Genomic DNA, 21,067 nt, shown 5'->3' with positions numbered 1-21,067 from the left:
GAAAGGGACTTTAAACCCAAGTGATGCTCTGGAAATATGGAAGAGACTTGAAACAAATGCTGAGAGAATAGGAGCGGTGAGACACAAAGGACTTGATTGTCTCTTGGCTCTCAGTTAGAACACTGAAAAATCCAGCAACACACGGTGCTGGTGATGGCAGCAGCCACAGCCGTGGCAAACCTGCCTCGAAAAGGGTTCGACACAATCTGAGCCAAGAGGACGTAGCAGCGATGGCAGAACTGGCACTGTCCTTTGGGGCAGCAGCTCTGGGTGCCTCTGCAGGGACCCCACAGCTCCCTGAGCCCCCTCCTGCTCTGGGCATTGCTCTCAGTCCATCTCCACTCGGGTTTTACCCCAAAAATGTGAGGGATGCCTGCCCACCCAGGGCACAAGGAGCAGGGAAAGAGCCCTGGGCATCTGCAAGAGCCCTTGGCGGAGGAGGGGTGTGAGCCCCAGGACACACAGGGGTGAGCTGTGACCTACAGGGCTGGGTGTGACCCCCAGGACACACAGGGGTGTGAGCCCCAGGACACACAGGGGTGAGCTGTGACCCACAGGGCTGGGTGTGACCCCCAGGACACACAGGGGTGACCCACGGCTGCTGCAGGGCCGTGCTGGGCTGCAGACACGTTTCTGCTGCTGTTACCTAAGCATGACTCAGTTATCTTTTCATTGACGACACCTCCGTGCGAATGGAAACTGGCTCTTCCCTCAGCAATTAGCCACCCTGTCCTAAATAAATGCTCTGCTCTTTGCTTATTTTTAACCCTGTAAAGAGGTTTCCTACTTTCCGTGACGTGCTTGGTGCTATTTCTGTTCCCCGGCTCCTAAATCTATTAAGAAGGGGAATGCCTGCAAATTGTTTGGAAATGTCCTTAGAGCCTCTGAGGGGAATCACCAGCTCCCTGCAGGTTCACCACCTCTTTCTGTCTCTCATTTCTCCAGGGCAGGTGCCTGGAAGGCTGGACACAGCTCACAGAGGTTATTCCACAGCTGCTGCCACGAGGAAACCTCAGTCCATTTCCCCCCAGGGGATAAAGTAATGGGATTTTGACTGCTGAAAAGCAGATTTTATACCACCACAGCCATCCCAGTGAAGTTTGTGCCCCCGTGTTCTGGCCTTGGATTGTTCAGATCTGCTGCTTTCACAGAGGTGAGTGCTGGCAGCTCCTGCCCCCTTGCCCTTTGGAGGAGCCAGGCACACACAGGACTGTGCTGTGCCTGTGCACCCACCCAGCAGGAGCACTCAGTCACCAGTTTGGGCATGGAGGGGAGGCTGCAGCTGCCCTGGCAGCCCCATTGCTAAGTCATGCAGGTGCCTAGGGATGAGCAGGGCTCTGCAGTCACTCAGTGCTGAGCTCTGAGCTCTGGCTCTGCCCCTGCCCCAGGTTCCTGCTCCTCCTCTGCAGCCCCTGGAGCTCTGGGGGAAGCTCAGAGGCTCCTCCTGCCCGGGTGGAGGCACCTGCCTGGTGATCCCTGCCTCGGAGGGGAAGCACCAGCTTAAGGTCCAGGTGCTATTTATGGCTCCGTGCCTCAATGGAGAGTCCCACTAATCCTATTGCACCCGTTGTTCCTACGTAGAGAGATCCCTAATCCCTCCCAAAGTGCTGCTGGCGGTCACAGCAAATCCCCCGGAGGGTCCCAGGGAAAGGCTGCGGAAGCAGGAAGGGTTCAGAGGGAAACCTCCCTGGCGAGGAGCTCCTGGGCAGCTGCCAGAGCCTGGCTGGCAGGGCTGCCCATGCCAGAGCCATCCCAGAGCCCAGAGCCCTCCAGAGCCCTCCACAGCCATCCACAGCCCTCCAGAGCCCTCCACAGCCATCCACAGCCCTCCACAGCCATCCACAGCCATCCACAGCCATCCCAGAGCCCAGAGCCCTCCACAGCCCTCCACAGCCATCCACAGCCATCCAGGGCCATCCAAGCAGCAGGTGTGTTTGCAGAAACGGGATGGAGCCTCCCACTGACATCACCGTGACCTGGTCACCTGCAGACAAGGAGCTGCAGCCCGCAGGAAGGGGACAGGGTGGCACAGTGCCCTGCTGTGAGCTGTGAGCTGGGACACCCACCTGGGCGGCGCTGTCAGGAGGGCAGGGCGCTGCCTGGGGCAGAGGCAGGGCCAGCACTGCAGGGTGGCTCTCAGGGCTCCCAGGGCATTGTGACCTCAGGGCCGTGGTGACCCCGGGGTGTCACAGGGGTGCACACAGGGGAGCACGTGGGGACAGGGTTTAAGGATTTACAGCCCTGGTGCAGCTGGGGCTCTGCAGGACACTGCTGGCACTGCCACCCCAGCTGCAGCACGGGCCCCTGCCCCCTGTCCTGCTCCTCTATCCCTGTTTGCTGTTCTGCAGGCTCACCTGAGGGATTCTCCTCACAGCCCTTCCTCCTCCGGGTCCAGCCCTCGCTGCACACACCCCTCTGACACCCGCGAGTGCAGCAGGAACCTTCCACATGTGAGGGTGCAGCTGCTCCCCTGATGCGAAAGCAGATAGTTCTGGGTGTTTACTGTGTTGGGATCAAAGGCAGCCTCACAGTGCGCTGTGTTACATCACACCACTGCTCACACGGCGCTTTCTCTGCCATAAAATCTGCTGGAGATCTTCCAAGTGCTTTCCTGAGCTCCGCGCCCAGCCCAGCTCAGCCCAGTCCCTTTGCTGTGTGGCCCCGATCACACACAGCAGTGACAGTTGTGCTTGCTCAGAAACAGCCCCGGCACCCAGCCCGGCACCTCCTGCGCCTCTGCAGCTGCATTTCACAGAAGCCACCGTGCCCAGCCTGCTGCCCGTGCTGCTGCCCCTCTGAGGGGAGGTCTGGAGCTGGAAGGTGAAACCAAACATCTTTGATGTGAACGCACAGATGGGAACGTGCACCGGAGCCCTGGCAGGGCTGTGCGGCAGCCTGTGCTCTGTGGGGTGATAAATTCACCTCGGGATCCCTGCGTGCGCTGAGGGCGATGTGTGCCTGTGCTCACCACCCAGGGCGAGGCAGGGCTGGCATGTGGGGCAGGAGCAGGGCTGGGATGTGGGGGTGTGGGGATGTGGAGATGTGGGGATGTGGGGATGTGGGGGTGTGGGGATGTGGGGGTGTGGGGATGTGGGGGTGTGGGGATGTGGGGATGTGGAGATGTGGGGGTGTGGGGATGTGGGGATGTGGGGATGTGGGGATGTGGGGATGTGGGGATGTGGGGATGCAGGGATGTGGGGGTGTGGGGATGTGGGGATGTGGGGATGTGGGGATGTGGGGATGCAGGGATGTGGGGGTGTGGGGATGCAGGGATGTGGGGATGCAGGGATGTGGGGGTGTGGGGATGTGGGGATGTGGGGATGTGGCACCCCGGGCCCTGGAGCACCCAGCAGTGACAGGAGCAGCTGAGTCACCCCTGCTGCTCCCACCCCTTTGAAGTCTCCTTGCTGTAATAATGAGATTTTGTGGGACACCTTCATGCACGAGCCCAGGCTCTCTCATTCCACAGGATTTTATTGGCTTGGCCGCTGCAGCTCTGTTCCTTTTTTTTTTTTTTTGTTTTTCCTCCTAAAGAGAAATAAAATTTATTATATGTTGAAATAGCTGGCTTCTTGCTCTGGTGTTCTAGGCAGAACAAAATGTGACTGAATGCTCTCAGGAAAGCCAAAACAAGATTACAGAAGTAATACGTTGCTGCACTAAAATCACTTTCGCTTGATAATTTCTGGTTTCCAGCTGACAGGATGGGTTTCTTCAGTAGCAGCATCATCTTCTTTGTGTACTTTTATCAGCTTCAGCTGTTAGCAATCTGCTTTCTGGCTGGTCAAAACCACAAGCAAACATTCCTGATTCACTGTCCAAGGAAGCTGGCTGCACAGCTGCAGAAATTGTACCCAGTTCTGCAGCCCCAGGCGTGCACGGTGCCATTACCAGCTCCTGACACCAGACCAGCACCAGAATGTGCAGCCAGCGTGTTTCCAACAGCATTGTCACCAGAGAGGTTCTGAATGGGGATTCCAGCCGGGAATTTCCACACGGTGCCAGCTGTGGCTCTGCTGCAGCAGGGATCCTGCACAAGGGGGGAGTTTTGCTCTGCAGCTCCAGGGGTGCTGAGATGGGCCTGGGCTCCTCTGGCAATGCAGTGGCTGCTGTTTCCCAGTTTCCATCCCATCCCATCCCATTATCCCATTATCCCATTATCCCATCCCTCTCTTTCCCCACATGCAGGACAATCCCCTTTCCCCCAGCCCACTGCAGTGCCAGGGCAGCTCCCCCTCTGTCTGTCTGTCTGTCTGTGTGTGTGTCTGCAGCGGCGTTTCCTCTCACAAACACCATTTAAGATAACTGTCAGGACACGGCAGTAATTGCAGGGCTGGCGCAGGGAGCGGCCCCAGCCAGGGAGAGGCACCCGAGCAGCGCCCGGAGCCGCAGCCCCGCTGAAATCCCCGAAAATCCCTTAAAGTGTCCCAGCTCCTCTGCCACGGCCACGGAATTGAATTTGACATTTTAATTCTCCTTTTCCCGCCCCGTTTCCCATTCATAATTCACTTTATTTAAGTGCTGCCTCGTATCTGTGCCACGATTAGACTTTTGGAATATCCTAACAGTGCTCATTTTTCATTGATCACAAGGTATTTAATGTGTTGCTTTGCTTAGTTCTTTAAAGCAAAAAAGAAGATGCTTTTCACAAGAAAAACATCATTTTAAAGCGATTAAGAAAGTGATATTTATAACTTAAAAAAAATCAATCTATACTGTTTTGACTCTCAAAACTTGATAGAGATAGAAAGAGGTGTAAGATGTTAACACCTGGAGGAGCGGGGCACTTGGATGAGCAGGGACACCTGGCACAGCAGGCACACCTGGAGGAGAGGGGGCACCTGGCAGAGGGGGGCACCTGGATGAGAGGGACACCTGGCACAGCAGGGGCACCTGGATGAGCAGGGACACCTGGCAGAGCAGGAACACCTGGCACAGCAGGCACACCTGGATGAGCAGGGACACCTGGATGAGAGGGACACCTGGCAGAGCAGGGACACCTGGATGAGAGGGACACCTGGCACAGCAGGGGCACCTGGATGAGCAGGGACACCTGGATGAGAGGGACACCTGGAGGAGCGGGGACACCTGGCAGAGCAGGGACACCTGGATGAGAGGGACACCTGGATGAGCAGGGACACCTGGAGGAGCAGGGACACCTGGATGAGAGGGACACCTGGATGAGCAGGGACACCTGGAGGAGCAGGGACACCTGGATGAGAGGGACACCTGGATGAGCGGGGACACCTGGAGGAGCGGGGACACCTGGCACAGCAGGGACACCTGGATGAGCAGGGACACCTGGATGAGAGGGACACCTGGATGAGAGGGACACCTGGCACAGCAGGGACACCTGGATGAGAGGGACACCTGGAGGAGCGGGGACACCTGGATGGGAGGGACACCTGGAGGAGCGGGGACACCTGGAGGAGCGGGGACGCCTGGCACAGCAGGCACACCTGGCAGAGCAGGGACACCTGGAGGAGCGGGGACACCTGGCAGAGCGGGGACGCCTGGCACAGCAGGGGCACCTGGATGAGCAGGGACACCTGGCGGAGGGCGGGCCCGGGGTGGGTGGGGCCGTCCCCGCCCCTCCGGAGCTCTCGGCCCCGTCCCCCCGGTGCCGCGGGATGCCCGGCACGGCTCGGCGCGGCTCGGCTCGGCCAGCATGAAGAAGCACCAGCCGCATTCGGTGCAGGGCACCTTCAGCCGCCTGTTCGGCAAGCGCCACTCCAGCCCCAGCGCCGCGTCCCTGTTCGCCACCAACCCGCCCTGGATCTTCACGCAGGAGGTGACCTCGGACAGCGCGGGTGGCACCGGTCAGTGGCCCAGGGTCCCCCGGCGGCCGCGGGGCTCGGACGGGCGGTCCCGGGGCAGGAGGGTGCGGTGGGCTCGGGGGCTCCGCTGCTGCCCGGCCGGGGGGCTCCGGGAGGGCTCGGGGGGCCCCGGGAGCCCTCGGTGGCAATGGGAGGTCTCCGGGAGCGCTCGGTGGCAATGGGAGGTCTCCGGGAGCGCTCGGTGGTCCCGGGAGCGCTCGGTGGCAATGGGAGGTCTCCGGGAGCGCTCGGTGGCACCGGGAGCGCTCGGTGGCAATGGGAGGGCTCCGGGAGGGCTCGGGGGGCCCCGGGGGCCCTCGGTGGCAATGGGAGGTCTCCGGGAGCGCTCGGGGGGCCCCGGGGGCCCTCGGTGGCAATGGGAGGTCTCCGGGAGCGCTCGGTGGCACCGGGAGCGCTCGGTGGCAATGGGATGCGGCAGCGCCGGTCCCGCAGCTGTGCCCGAGCTGGAGCGGGGTGTCCGAACCCCGGCTGGGTCGCTGCCGCTCCCGGCGGGTTAAACTCGGCTCAAAGAGGCCGATGAGTGACTGAAAATTCACTTTATTGCTTCCCGTCGCGCTTTCCCACGCCATGTTTGATCCGCGCCTTGCCCGCTCGGAGTTATTTACTCATAAACCTGTTTCTCGCAGGGCTGCGAGCGAGGACGGAGCTGAGGGTTGCATATTCCTCGGGATTTATTTGTGTTTCTTTGTGGTTTTAATTGCAATACGGTGCCCTGGAGGCTCATGTAGGAGGGAGCCAAATTAATAGTAATGGAGCCAGGTAGATAGAAGATAGCAGTTTGTGGATGAAGTTTGGTGGCTCCAAGAGCCCAACAAACTCTTCCAAGATTAGAAAAATGGAAGCGCTGCCTGCTGAGCTATGCAGGGCGAAGTATTGTCTGTGAAAGCAACTGCGAGGTGGTTACACCCCAAAGGCCAAGCTGCTGAAACCAAGATAAAATGAAAATGCGACAGGGAGTTTCGTGCAACTCTGCAACCTGGGAGGAAAATTGCTGATTTCTAACTGTCGTAAATCTGAGGAGGATTCAAACTTCTCTCTGATGTGGTTTGGATTAGAAAAAAGAAAAGAAGTTGCTGTGTCTGCTTATTAGGAGCCTGATTTCCGTGGCTGCGGTTCTGCAGGGGCAGTAGGGAGGCTTTCTGCTCAGGTGTGGGTCGGAGCGCGGGGAAGGGCTGGGAATCCTGAAACCTGAGCCTGGGGAGCAGCTGGTGGATCGCTCCTTCCTTAGCATCCTCCTGGTGGAGTTTGTGCCCGGAATGGGGCTCCGTGAGGGCGCGGTGGCAGTGGGACAGAGACAGCTCAGGAAGGGGGGCCGGCAGCCCAGGGAGCGATGCGCTGTCCCCAGACCCACACACAGCCCGCCCTGCCCCAGCCCTGGCCCCGTTCCTGGCCCGTTTCCTGCAGGGCTCCGTGCCCGCAGGAGTCCCCTGCTCCTGCAGATCCCCACCTTGGTTTCTCATACAAAGTAAACACAAGTTAGGCAACGTGCGATGGGTGTAGGTTTGCATGTCCCTGACTCAGAGATTCCTGAATTTAGTGACTGCAGCCTCCTCCTCCTCCTCCTGCTGTGGGCACCCCGGCTCAAACCTGCTGCGCCTCCTCCAGGTGATGCAACCCCCGGGGAGGAAGAAGTTCCATTACATGCGTGGCAAATTGTTTATTTGATTTCCCGTGGCCGAGCAAACACGAATGTCTCCGGGACAGGCTGGATGTCAGAGAGTGGCCCAAGCAAGGCCGGTGCTTTGAGCCAGCTGCTCCCCACAGCCTCCAAGGGTGCATTTCCTGATCCTCCTTCCAGGAAAGGAGGCTGGCAGGGCTCAGGGCTTGCTGCTGATGGGCTCCCAGCAGGCAAGTCCTGTTTATCTAGCAGAGAAAACACAACTACAAGCACTTCATTTTCCTTTAATTAAAGCATTCAGGGTAGCGATGCTTAGTAATCTAGGATCAAAGTCCCTGTGATCTTTAATCCAGTTTCTCACTGGGTTTACCTAGTGACTGTTAAATATAAAACTCATCGTTTCAAGTCTCAGAACTGCTCTGTTGCTGCTTGGGCTGTCTGAGTCCAAACTCTCCTGTTGCCTTGGCCTTAATTCCTGCTCCTTACTCACTGCGTGCGGGGTCACCCACAGAATTAATCATCACAGAATCACAGAGTGATTGGGTGGAAAGGGACCTTAAAACTCATCTTATTCCACTCCCTGTCATGGGCAGGGACGCCTTCCACCAGGTCAGGCTGCTCCAAGCCCCATCCAGCCTGGCCTTGAACACTTGCAGACAATTTGCTGGCACCTGCTGTCCTCCCCGGGACTGCAGCAGCTCCTCCTGGGTGCTTCTGGGCCCCTCCCAGGCTTGGTAGGACCAGGCTGGCTGAAGCACAGCTGGGAGGTGATTTGAAAGCTGGAGCAAATGTCCTGTGTGTAAAGAATCACTCGTGGTGGGAGAAGTTTGGTGTGAGGGAGGGGAGGCTGTGATTGCCTGCAGGGACAGCAGGGCAGGTGCTCCTGGGGGTGTCCCAGGGTAACCTGGGGGTGCTGAGTGGGAGAAGGGAGAAGCTGGCGTGCTCCTGGGCTCTGTGGTGTGTTTGAAGGCTGTGTGGAACCCTCCTGCCTCCATCCCTCAGCAGAGGCTGTGCTGCCTCATGCCCAGCCCCTGGTGTGGGCAGGTTCCCCATTCCAGGTGTTCGTGCAAGTGTTTTCCTCCTGTGGGACGCACACAGAGTATTTGCCCTCCTCTTTTTCCTGGACTTGGGGTAAAGCTGTTTCCTTGGGAGGTTCCTCCTCATTTCTTCCCATCCTTCTTCTCCTCCCTTCCTTTACTATCAAAGTCTGTTGGGAGCACTCCTGCAGTTTTCCCTTCAATCAGAGCCATTTTGTTGTTTCCCCTTCTTCCTCAAACTCTCAGAATTTCTTTAATGTCTGTCTCCTTGGCTACGAGTTATTTGTGTATCTCCTTCCAGCCAAGGTGGGGTTTACATGCTTCACTATTTTCTGCTTGTTAATTCATGCTACTAATCAGACACAAAGAACGTAATTAAATTAATTTTATGAGCTTTATTCGCTGTCAGAAATAAACCAGCCCAAGAGGTGTGGCTCCAGGTGAAAGCACAAGGCTGGGAACCAGGAATTCCTGACGGCTGCTCCTGCTTGTCACAGCAGGGCCCTGGGACTTCCTGCCCTGCTGTCTCCCCACGCAGGGCACTGTTCTGTGGGCAGGCTGGAGCACCTGGCATCCCTCTGGCTGGGATGGCAGAGCTGTGCCCAGAGTGCTGGGCAGGGCAGGAGCTGTCCCTGCTCCTCCCATCAATTCCTGCTGCTCAGCCCAGCCAGGATTGCCTCCTGATCCTTCTGAGCTGCTCCAGCTCATCCTGCAGAGCTCAGGGAAGGCTCATTGTGCTCTGCAGGCGTGTGACAGGGCTGCGAGTGCCTGTCCTGCACACAGGGCCCTTCCTCTCCTTTATCCCTCTCACCTCCAGGATACCCAGCTTTTCCCCAGGCTCTCTGTGCTCTGCAGGCGTGTGACAGGGCTGCGAGTGCCTGTCCTGCACACAGGGCCCTTCCTGTCCTGTGTTCCCCTCACCTCCAGGACACCCAGCTTTTCCTCAGGGTCTGATGGGCTCTGCCCACTCCTGGGGCTGCTGCAGCCAATTCTGCCCAGCTCTGTGTGAGCTCAGGGTGCCTGTGCTGTTGTCAGCAGTGCCCAGCTCAGTGCTGCTGCTGCTCACTCTCTGCTCTCCCCCCAGGTGATGTGATCGAGGTCTATTACGGGGACAATCGCTTCGGGACGGTGACAGACTCGGGCACGGCCACGCTGAAACCCCGCCCGAGGGTCCGGCCCCTGCTGACCTTCCTGCCCCTGGTGAGTGCCCCAGACCCAGCTGGGCTGCAGCTGGTGCCTGGAACCAACAGGGCTGGAGCTGGTGCCCAGTCACTGCTGGGCTGCAGCTGGTGCCCAGAATGAACAGGGCTGCTCTGGTGCTCAGAATGAACAGGGCTGGAGCTGGTGCCTGGAACCAACAGGGCTGGAGCTGGTGCCTGGAACCAACAGGGCTGGAGCTGGTGCCCAGTCACTGCTGGGCTGCAGCTGGTGCTCAGAATGAACAGGGCTGCTCTGGTGCTCAGAATGAACAGGGCTGCTCTGGTGCTCAGAATGAACAGGGCTGGAGCTGGTGCCCAGAATGAACAGGGCTGCTCTGGTGCTCAGACCCAGAGCTGCTGCTCTCAGCCAAGGGGAGCAGAAATGAAAGCAGAACCCCTCTGTAATGAGGCTGGCTGTGAGGGATTGGGGGTGGTCTGAGCTCAGGCTGCTCTGGGGCACAGAGGAGGCACTGAGGGAGAGGTGTGAGCGCTGTCAGACTGCATTTTCCATTAAAAGCTGATTGCTGAGCACGGGGATGGTAGATCAGGCTTGCACTGCAGTTCATCTCCCTGGTGCTGTCCCAGATCAGGAGTGTGGCTGGAGCCTGCAGTGCTGCACCCAGTCCTGCTGAGCACAGGGTGAGGTGATGCTGTGGCTGTGCAGGGGTGATTCTCTTCAATCTCTGTATGAAAAACCATTCCCAATCCTCAGAGCTGTCACCCCAGCCCTGCTGCTGCTGCCCACACAGGCACAGCTGGCCCTAGGGCTCTCTGTCCCTTCTGAGGGTCCCTCACAAACCTGGGTTTCCCCTCCCAGCCCCAGCTGTGACTGAAGCAATCAGCAGGCAAAGGCAGCGTTTTGGAGGCCCGGTGTGTGCTGGGTGTTTGCACGCTTTTGGTGAGGTTTGATGATGATTTGATCTGGCACTGACTCTGCTGTTGCCTCGCACATACCTGCCCCAGGTACACACCTGCACGGGGCTGTTCTGCAGCTCCTGCCTTAACCCTTTCCACCCACCCAGGAGCAGCTCTGGGTGAGTCAGGAGGATGCTCCCGCCCTGCCCTGCAGCTCCTGAGCCTCTGCACCTGGCAGCTCTTCCCAAGGAGCAGCAGCTCCCTGCCCCAGCCCTGCTGTCCCACAGGAATGCAGCAGGGACTGCTCAGAGGGGTCCCCCTGCTCCCCCAGCACTGCAGGTATCCCAGGGAACGAACTCCTGCAGCAAACTCCACACTGCCCTACTCAAAACCAGGGAGTTTGGGGCAGCTGCTCATACTCAGAGTAATTCTTGGTGTCTCTGAGAGCCCGGGTGCTCAGCAGTTGTATTTTGGGTGGGGTTTGTAAGGGGCAGCTCAAGCCCTGGTGATTGAATGGGAGGGCTCCTGAGGGCTGGGGACCACGGGGACAGGCAGGCTCCCTTCACTGGGGATGGCTGACTCTGTTCCAGGGATGAGAAGTGATTCCTGGTGCTTGCAGTGAAAGCTTCCCCCCCACGGGATCCTCAGCAGGCCCCGATCTGATTCATGCACCACAAACTGGAAATGCAGGTTCCTGGCACAGCACCCAGAGCCTGCCCTGAATCAGCTGGAGCTTTTCTGGGCTGGCCACACCCCAGCAAGCACCGGGAACAATCTTCCCCACCATCTCTGCAGGCTGGCAGCGTGCTGGGGATGCTTTCCACCTCATGACGTGGGGATGGGTGGTTTTGGAGAGATGCTGAGCACTAGCAGCTGCCACAGAAGGTTTTGGTGAGGAACAGGCTTGCCCAGTTTGAAATGACACGTCCGCGATTTCTGCTCCTTTATGGAGTGCAGGCTGTGTCCTCCAGCCTTGCAGGGCTCTGTTCTGACTGCCAGTCCCTCTGCACTCCTCCAACAGGTGATGCAGGGCTCAGACATTTCTGTTTCCCTGCAAAGGAGCAGCTCCCTCGGGGTGCTCTGCAAACCTGCAGCAATGCATTTCCATTGCAAATGGGGACTGCTGGTTTGTTCTTTGTGATTTTGGTGTCTCATTGCTCTGGACAGTTTAACTATCAGCTCTTGAAGTGCCTCTCTTGGCCTTTGTCTTCCCTCTGGCTCCCAGATGAAGTTCAGGGTCTGCCCTTGTGCCTTTGCAGCCCTTGGCTTCTCCATCAGCTCGGAGTTTTCTGGTCCTTTGTGCAATCCCAGGGTAGGAATTCCCTCACTCCTGGCTCACCTGTGGCTGCTCAGGCCCTTGTGGTTATCGGGGATCTTTGGTCACTGCAGGGTGATGGATGTAGCAAGTGAAATATGTGCATTTCCCATTATTTTGGCCAGATCTGGGGCTTTGCAGGGCTCTTCCACAGGAGCCCAGGTGCTGCTGTTGAATGAGGTCCCCAGGCAGGGCAAAGTGGCTGTGATGAGCCTGGATGGACAAATCCAAGTGACCTTTGATCCAGGAGACTTTGGAATCCCACGGCAATCTCCTGTAAAAACGGTGATAACGGCAGAGAAAGGCAAAGGGCAGGGGCTCAATCATTATCCAGGCTTTTGTGCGCAGGAAATGGCTGGGGAGAGGCGCAGGCTGATGGCAGGATAACAATTCCTTTGTCAAGGGCTGTTAGCAGCGCAAACAGCTGCCTGCTGGTGAGCAGGGATGGATGTGGGGCCTGCCAATGGGACAGTGCGTCCCTCTTGGGGTGCTCCATCGAGCTTTGTGTCTCTGACATTGCTGTGCCCCAGATGCCCCCAGGCCCCGTGTGAGACCCCCTGGCTGTGCTGCTCATCCCAGCTGTGCCCAGCTCATCCCAGGTGTGCCCTGCACACGGGTGCCAGGTGTGTCCCGGGTGCCCAGGTGTGTCCCGGAGCCACCCCAGCCCCTCGGAGCCACCCCAGCCGTGAGTCAGGGACAGGAGAGGCTTTTGCTGCTGGCTCCAGGTGAGTCACCTGCCCCGATGGCTCACCTGGGTGGCTGCAATTACCAATTACAGCAGTGCCCTGGCTGCAGGCGCCCTCCCGGGTGTGTAGGCTGCCAAATTGTCGGTCCTGTACCAGCTACAGGCACTGCCGAGCTCTCAGCATGAAGGGAGTAACTGAGCAAAACACAAACCACACAAGGAGCAGCTTTCCCCACAGTGCTCAGGTATGCTGTGCCAGTCTCACAAAAGCTGGAGGTCTGTCTGTGTGTAGGTGACTGTGGCAGTGCTTGCTGCAGGGAAATGCCCACCAAAGTGCCCAGTGCTCTGGTTCATCAATGGTGAGGGCTGCTGCTGCTGCTGGCAGCTGGGCAGCCCCGAGGGGGATGTGAAATAGCTGAATTCCTCCCGGGGCATGGGAAATAGCTGAATTCCTTGAGGGAGATGGGAAATAGCAGAATTCCTCTCCAGCCTTGGTGCCTGACCACAGGGGAATCCTGGCCATGGCCTGTGCAGCCTCGATGACTTCACTTGTCCCCTCAAAGCCTGTCAACAGCAGCCTCCACAGGGACCTCCATATCACAGACACTGCCCCGATCCATCAGGGCTCTGTGGACAAATTACCGGCTGCTTGTCGGCCCTTTGCTCTGATCCCTGGCTGTAAGACTGACAGCTCTGTTTTCTCAACTCCTGCAGAACGCCCAGGAATCCCACGGGGTGGCTGTGCCAACGCCGTCGGTGCCAGAAGACTTTGTGGAGAAGGCAGCTCTTGGTAAGGGATGTTCTCTGTGCAGCCCTGGCCAGCACAGAGCGCTCATGGAGCCCTCGGGGCAGGAAATGTGTGTGTGTACCCAGCTCAGGAGCAGACAGTCTGCTCATAGATTTTCATGCTCAAATAGAGTCTGCTATTAATTATTTTTTGAAGTCATTGAGAATTAATAAATTCCTCAGGGGTGAAGCAGAGCGGCTGTTAAGTTCAGGGAGTTTTAGACAAGCCTGGCAAGGGGCTGGCTGGCTGGGCAGGCCACTGGCGCAGGCCAGACTCAGCAGTGCTGGGGAGGTGCTCACAGCTGTGCTCTCTCTCCTGCAGGCTCTGGCTCCCAGCTCAATGGCAATATTCGCATGTACAGCTCGGTGGGCGACCTGCGCCCGCAGGCCCTCGACGGGCACGACCTGGATGAAGACATCCCCCCGCCGCCATCGGTGCCCCCACCACCTCCTCCAGCACCCGTGTCACCGCCCGTGGCCTCGCCGGTGCCTCCACCCCCCGAGATGCTGCCGCCACCGCCGCCAGTGCCACCCGAGGCGGTGCCAGTGCCACCCGAGGCGGTGCCACCGCCCCCCGCCATGGCAGCGCCGCCGCCGCCTGCCTCAGCCCTGCCCTCGCCCAGCACTCCTGCTCCTCCAGACTTCATCCCTCCTGCCCCGCCAGGCGCCCGCGACCCCTCCGGCCCCGGCATGTCCAAGTGGAAATCAGAGACCGTGCTGAACTCGAGGCAGGGGGACGCCGAGGGGCCGCTCTGCGCTGCCGAGCCCGGGGTGCCCGCGGCCCCCAGCCCCAAGGAGAGCCTGCAGCCCAAGGCCGAGCCCCACCTGACCTTCCCCAGGTCGTTCAAGGTGCCGCCGCCGGCCCCGGCGCGCTCCTCGTCCATCCCGGTGCAGGAGGGCCGGCAGGAGCCCCCCGTGCCCAGGCAGCCTCACGCCCGGCCGCCCCTGCCGCCCTGCTTCACCATCAGAGCCGCCAGCAAGGCGCGGCCGGGAGAGGCCGAGCAGAGGAGCTCCGGGCTCAGACAGGGCCTGGGGAAGGTGGCTGTGCCCCCTCCACTGAGCCCCAAGCCGGGCACAGGCCTCGGCCAAGGCGTGAATCCCCCCGGCCGCCGGTCCCCTCTGCCAGGCTCCGAGGGGGAGAGGATTCCCCAGCTGAAAACAGCCGGGAGAGAGTCCCCTCCAAAATCTGAACCTCTCACTGCCAACGACCTGGATCTGCCTCCTCCGGACTACCCGAGCTGCGAGGATGACTGGAAGGATGCCAGCAACCTGAACAAGCTGCGGGACGAGCTCTCGGCGCTGCTGCGCTCCCCGCGCCGCGAGGAGAAGCCGCTGGAGAGGCCGCTGGAGAAGCCAGGAGCTCCCCAGCCCATGGACAGCGGTCCCAGCCGTGCTGGCAGCCGTGAGCCGGGGCCCGGCGAGCCCCAGATCACCAGGAAGGACATGGGGTTACCCAAGGGAGGGGACACTGAGAAGAAAGAGGTGCCCAGCAGCACCCCCAGCACCAGTGTGGGCTCTCCCATCACGGCAGTCACTGCCCCAGACAGCAACCCTGACACACAGCCCCGCAGTGTGATGATGATCAGAAACGAGCTGGAGGCTGTGCTGTCCCTGAAGAAAGAGGGGAAACCTGCCCCAGGGCCCAGCAGCCAGAAGCAGGCTGTGGAGAATGGCATCAGCACCCCACAAGTGAGGAAGAGCCCCCCTGACGTGAGGAAGGGCCATCCTGACACGAGAGACTCAGTGGTGCCAAAGCCGGTCCCCAGCTCGCTCCCAGCCCCGGTGGCTGCTGTGGAGAAGGATGAGACAGACCATGAGGACCATCCTGCTCCTGCTGCTGGCAAGGTCACAGAGGACGTGAGCCCTGCTCCTGGGTCCCTCAGCAGCAGCAGTGTGAGTCCCCCAGAGCCACCTCAGGCGCCGGCAGAGGAGCCCCCAGCTCCCAGCCCGCCCTCGGCCCCTGTGTCCCCTGCTCAGAGCCCGGCACCACAGCCCAGCTCGGCCGTCTTCCAGTACAAAGTGCACCGGGCTGGGGCTAGCTCGGCCGAGCTGCCCCGCGCCCCAGGCTCAGCTGAGCCACCACCCCATGCCCTGAGCTCAGCCGAGCCGCCCTGTGCATCGGGCTCTGCCGAGCCACCCTGCCCCAGGAGCTCAGGCAGCAGCCACCCAGGCCCCTCGGGAGCGGGGCAGGAGGAGGTGCTGATCCACCCGGTGACGGGGGAGCGCGTGGAGCGGGGCTCGCCCATGGCCCTGCTGCTGGCAGCCCGGCAGCGTGCCCAGCGGGGCCGCCAGCCCGGGGATGGAGCAGCTGCACTCAGGGTGAGGCCAGCCCTGAGACTCGGCAGTGCCTCGTCGGACACCACCTCCTCCACCAGCTTCTTCCGCAACGAGTCCAAGCCCTTCTCCTTCACCGTGGTGCCTCGGCCGTCTGCGGCCAGCCCGGCGGGGTCTGGCTGGAGCAAACCCCCCTCGTTCTCCAGCTCCTCGGAGCAGGGCCGGGCCGTGCGGGCGGTGGGTGAGGCGCAGCTCCCCAGGCCCCAGCGAGCCGCTGCCTCCAGCCTGCTCCGGGGGCTGCTGGACTCGGGACAGCCCAGCCCGGCCCGGCACGGAGCTCCCAGCGAGGAGGAGAACGGGGACGCGGCGCTGGACTTTGGCATTATCCCCCCGCCCCCCGAATTCAGCAATGAGGCGGACCAGGCTTCCCTCCCGAGCCGGGAGGAGAGCCGCAAGTGCCCCAGCGTCCCTGACAGCGGCCGGGGCTCGGGAGAGCCACGCTATTTTAGGTGGGCTGGCTACAGCCGCATCTATGGGGCCAACAACCCAGAACCAGCGGCTCTGCCGCCCTTGGAGAAGAGCCGGAGGAACGGAGACCTCGCACCGCAGTACCCGGATAACAGCAGCTCCTCGAGCTTCCCCAGCCACGGCCCCAACCCACGGCCGCTGATCAAGAAGCGCCTGTACGTGTCGGAGCCCGACAGCTCCTACCCCCGGGCCGCCGCTGCCCCCCGGGCCTCGGGCACCCTGTCCTCCACCCTCTCCTCCTACGGCCCCGGGGGATTCAGCTCCACGCCCGGGGAGGGGGCTCGGCGCCCGGGCCCCGGCCTCAGGAACGGCCCCTCGAGCGCCCAGGGCAGGCGGGCGTCCATGGATGCTGCAGGGAAAGCCGCGGCCTACGGCGGCAGCGGGGCTGAGGCCAAGTACAAGGGGCAGAATGGGGACTTCTCGCCCGCCAGCGTGCTGACGGCCAGCAGGTACGTGTCCCCTGAGCCCATGTGCCACCCTGAGCCCACCCTCCCTGCCCTCGGTGTCTCTTGGAATGGCCCCAGAGCAGCACTGGGGCTCCAGGAGCCCCCTGGCTCCTGCTCTGAGGGCAGTGACCATTCCTGGTTCCTCCCTGGTGCCAGCTGTGACCCTGTGCACGTCCCTCCCTATCCCACCTCACTGAGGGGAGACACCAAGCACTGAAATGCATCCCCATGGTGCTGACCCAACACCGAGGTTTGCCTGGGCTCCCTTTGGGTGACTGTCCCTCTGTTCTCCCTGCAGGCCTGCCCACGGCACCCCACACTACGGGGCACCCTCCAACACCTTCACGGTGCGGCCTGGCACCCGTCAGCCCATCTCCTACGCCTACCCGAGCCACCGGTAGGCCGAGCTCGGGGCCGCCCCACTGGCAGCTGCTGGAAAGGGATGAGAAGGTGCCTGGGTTGGACATTTCCTTCTCTACGGGCACCAGGGATGGTCCCAACCCAGCCTGGAAATGCACTTGCTTGGAACTGCTGGTGGGGAATGAGCCCGAGACCGGACTTTTCTCAAAGACTGCCATGGAGAGTTGTTACTGCGGAGGGCAGGCCGCTGCCGTGTTACGTGAGCAATCATGGTTTCCCTCTTTCCCGTTCTCCCTCCTGGATTATTTTCAGAATTGCGGCCTGATTGGCTGTCTAGGAAAGCCAAAGAGCATCCTCAGCTCTCTTCAGAGAGCGTCACCACTGGAAAGGTTGGTTTTGGTTTGGTTTTTAATTGGTTTGACTCCAGCATGTTTGGGAGCAGGGAGCAACCAACTGAGAGATGTGCACAATGGAAATAAAGCAGTGTATAGCTAAATGTCAGGGATTGAAATAAGAATGTGAGCCCAGTGGCGAAGGAGGAGAGTTTAGGATGCCTTGATCCTGACCCTTGCTGTCCTTAAGAGTTTGGAGCAAATCAGTTCTGCCTTAAGCCCAGCTCTGAGCAGTCAGTGCCTGTCCTGCCATGCCAGGCTCTGACCCTTCTCCAGGAGCAGCTTTGGGAGCAGGGGCCCTGCTTTGCTGTGCCTTTTGGTCACTGTAAATGTTTCTGTTGGCAATTATTCCTCGTGGAAGGAGGCTGTGAGGCCTGGCTGGAAGGCTGTGAAGCACTTTGGAGGTGTAGGACACGGAGCAATCCTTTTCCTTGGGCTGGTGGGTGCCAGTGACTCACCCGGTGCTGCGCTGCTCTCTCTGAGGGGTCCCTTGCCACTCACAGCCCTGTGCCCCCCAAAGTGTCCTTATTTCCTCAGTTGTTAATAAGCGTCTTTATGAACTGTTGCACTGATCTGGGGCTGAGGAGCTCCATTTCAGTGTGGCTGTTTGTGCAGGAGGGTGTCCGCAGGGACACCCAAAGGGAGCTGGCTCTCTCTGTTTCCCTCAGCGCTGTTCCAGGTGCTGCAGGTGCAGCCCTGCCCTGCTCCCCTCTGCTGCCTGGGCAGGGTGGGAGCTCTGAGAAGCCTTAAAGAGGGTTCCAGCTTCCAGAGTGAGCCGTAGGGTCTCACAGCTGACCTGAGTTGTGAATAGCCAACGTGCTGAAACTAGAAACAGAGACTCTTCCTTGGAGGCAAACCTGCTGAAAATCACTGTAAGATAACTGTAAAAACTTGTAGAGAAATTTTTCTTGTCACTGATAAACTGAAAGCACTTTGAGACATGAGTCTGTTTTTATGGAAAGCACTTTCTATTTTCAATGCTATAAATGCCACTGATTCCACTCCAGCTGACCCTGCCTGGCACACACCTGGATGTGGCCTGCAAGCAGATCCTGCTTTACAATGCAGCTCAAAATCAGGGATTAATTTTCCTTCACTGTGGAGTTCTCAAAAGTTATCTTGATATTCGAGTCATGTCATTGACGTTCTGTGTTTTGTGTTATTTCCAGCTTTACCTAATAATTTAACAGCCCTTTGAGATATTGCAGCAGCTTTAAAGTATTCTGAACTTCACTTTGCTGTGAATAAAATGAAAATGCAAATACAATAATCAGTCTAATAGCTAATTCAAAGGGCATTTTTATGCCAGCAAGTCACAGTGGCTTAGAAGATTTCCACTGCTCACCCCAGCCAATATTGAAATAATAGGCCTTTAATATATGGGTGTTGGTTTTAAAAAAATATTTATGGGGAAAAGTGACTATGGAGTAACTATAAGGACATTTAAGTGTACCAAGTGTCATGTGGAATACCACCTGCCCCAAAACATGGAATTTTCTCCACGCAAGGAGCATCTTGAGCGTTCTTATTCATCTGTAGAAGTAAATCCGTGCTCCCCTTGAGGGGCTTCAGGGTCATGTTTTGGTACTGGATGAAGTTTCACAAGTTTAACTTGAAAGCAAACAAAGAAGTCTCTTTGGTAATGTTGCAACTTAATGGTTTTTTCTTCCTGATACTTCTTTTTTCAAAATAATAAGCTATATTTGGAAACGAGCTCTCGGAAACAATTTTAAGGCTGGGTGGGCAATTTCAGCTTTTGATACTGACTTTGCCCAGACGGGAAGGGCAGGGGGGTATGTGTGCAGTGTTCCACCTCAAGAATTCTTCCAAATTGCAATCTCCTGAAGTTGTTTTTTCTCTTTTTAGAGAAAAATGTGACACTCCAATGTTGGTACCTGCTTTAAATGTTACATTTACTTCACCCAGACACACAATTCACATGTAGGTGAAATATGGTCTTAGACACCACGGAGTGTCTCATTTCTAGCAGACATAATTGCTTTCATTTAGCATTAGAAGTGTGATAATAGAATCAGCTTTATAAAGTAGCCACTCCTCATTCAAGAACAGCACTCAGGGGCTGCCCAGGGGCCTGAGCTGTCACTGGACCAGGTTGGACTCTGCTCCCAGTTGTAGGACTGGTTAGCAGGCAGGTTCTCAGCAGTGGGACTCTTCTATTCTTCACTTTGCACTATCCCTGCTTCTTTTGAATGCATTCAGCAGATTCTGGTATTTCAGGAACAGCTCAGCATTGATTCTGGGGCCGCTGTGACAAAGGGAGCACTGTCAGAGCTGTTGGCAGCCAAAGGGGACAGAGTTGGATCTCTCAGGAGTGAGGACTGCAGGGCGGGGACGAGCCCCCCTTCCTGGGGCAGGTAACTGGATAAACAAACTGTCCTTGCATTCCATTACCCCTCCCAGCTCTTTCACTACAGGCATTTAGCAATAGAGAAAGAGGAAACAAAACCAAGGGGTATTAATGGAGCAAAGCACCCTGCCTCAGCCCAGTGCTGAGAGCAATGCTGAAGCCTGAGTGTGGAATTGTTCTCACTTCACCCTCTCTGAGGCAGTGTGGTAATTCAAGTCGTGACACAACTGAAATTATCCCCTGCAGCTGCCTCTTCCTCACAGGTTCCTGCTAGGGGAGCGTAACGGAGCTTAGCTGTAAAGTATTGAACAAAGTCTCTTATTTATGAGTGCCACTGAACACCAACCTTATTGCATTAAACATTTCTGGATGTTTTATTACCTGTGCGGCCTGACTTTTTTTGGTGTTGCTTACACGGTATGTCTGCTGGAGGACTGGGAAGTTTGCACATCCCTGAAAGGATGGGGAAAGGTTTGAATTTCAGCTTGCCCAGGGCTTGGTCCGGTGTCTCCGAGCCCGACCCAAAGCCTGCGGCCGTGTCAGTGTTTGCAGGAGCCCAGGCAGGGCAGGAAGGGGCAGCTGAGGCCCAGGAGCTCTGTCACTCACACCCAGCAGGTTGGGCAGGCTGGCAGAGGAGCAGCCTCTATAAATAGGCTGGGCTGGAGCTGCTCAGCAGGGCTGAAACTCTCCTGCCTGCTGCAAGTCCCAACTGGAGCGCTGCGCCCACAACTGCAGGCAGCGTGAGCAATGCACACAGCATGAAGGGCTTGTCTGCAGCGTGGCTGCTCCTCTGCACTCAGAACTGAACTGATTTGCATTCCACCTCCTTCAGCCAGCTCTGCCACAGAAGCAGGCTCTGTGAGGGAGGGAAGGGTGCAATGTGTGCCTTGAAGCTTTACTGGAGCCACAGTGGCTGTCCCCAAGTGTCCCCAAACCTGAATGCTGTGTGGTGGGGCAGGGACAGCTGAGCAAGGCACAAACCCCCCAGCACTGCCCCCATTCCTTAGGGAGCTGCAGAGGCAGCCAGCACTGATGTGGGACTGCTGCTGTCCCTGTGACTTCACTGCCAGCACTGGTACAGCAGCTCTGAGCCCAGCTGCACCCCAGCAGTGACTCCTGAACTGCTGCTCCTCTGTGCCCATGAGTGAAACACCCCGGGTGCAAGTGCCAGACACGCCAAAAGCAGACACCCCACTCCTTCGGGCAATGGTGCCTTGCCCTTGTCAAGGGCAGCTGCTGCCATCCTGTGGCACCACAAACACCTGCCAGACACTGAAGCACTGAGGCTTGTTTGGTCTTTAATTGCAAAAATGAGTTAATGTATCACCAATGACCTGCTCTCCCTACAGGCTTCAGCACCCACCAGA

The 21,067-nt window shown here is 58.4% G+C and overlaps 1 protein-coding gene across 1 annotated transcript; it reads left to right on the top strand.

Moving 5' to 3' along the window:
• The first annotated feature begins 5,630 nt into the window (after positions 1 to 5,630).
• C23H6orf132 (chromosome 23 C6orf132 homolog) lies at positions 5,631 to 20,077 on the top strand. Its single transcript, XM_059488135.1, has 5 exons — positions 5,631 to 5,819; positions 9,577 to 9,692; positions 13,261 to 13,336; positions 13,655 to 16,583; positions 16,879 to 20,077. Exons 1-5 carry the CDS (start codon positions 5,669 to 5,671, stop codon positions 16,979 to 16,981), a joined length of 3,375 nt encoding a protein of 1,124 aa, XP_059344118.1. The 5' UTR covers positions 5,631 to 5,668; the 3' UTR covers positions 16,982 to 20,077.
• The last annotated feature ends 990 nt before the right edge of the window (positions 20,078 to 21,067 follow it).

The sequence above is a fragment of the Ammospiza nelsoni genome, chromosome 23 (assembly GCF_027579445.1).
Source record: "Ammospiza nelsoni isolate bAmmNel1 chromosome 23, bAmmNel1.pri, whole genome shotgun sequence".
Lineage (NCBI taxonomy): Eukaryota > Metazoa > Chordata > Aves > Passeriformes > Passerellidae > Ammospiza > Ammospiza nelsoni.
The sequence above is the reverse complement of the archived record's forward strand: the minus strand, read 5'-3'. Positions and strand labels throughout refer to the sequence as shown.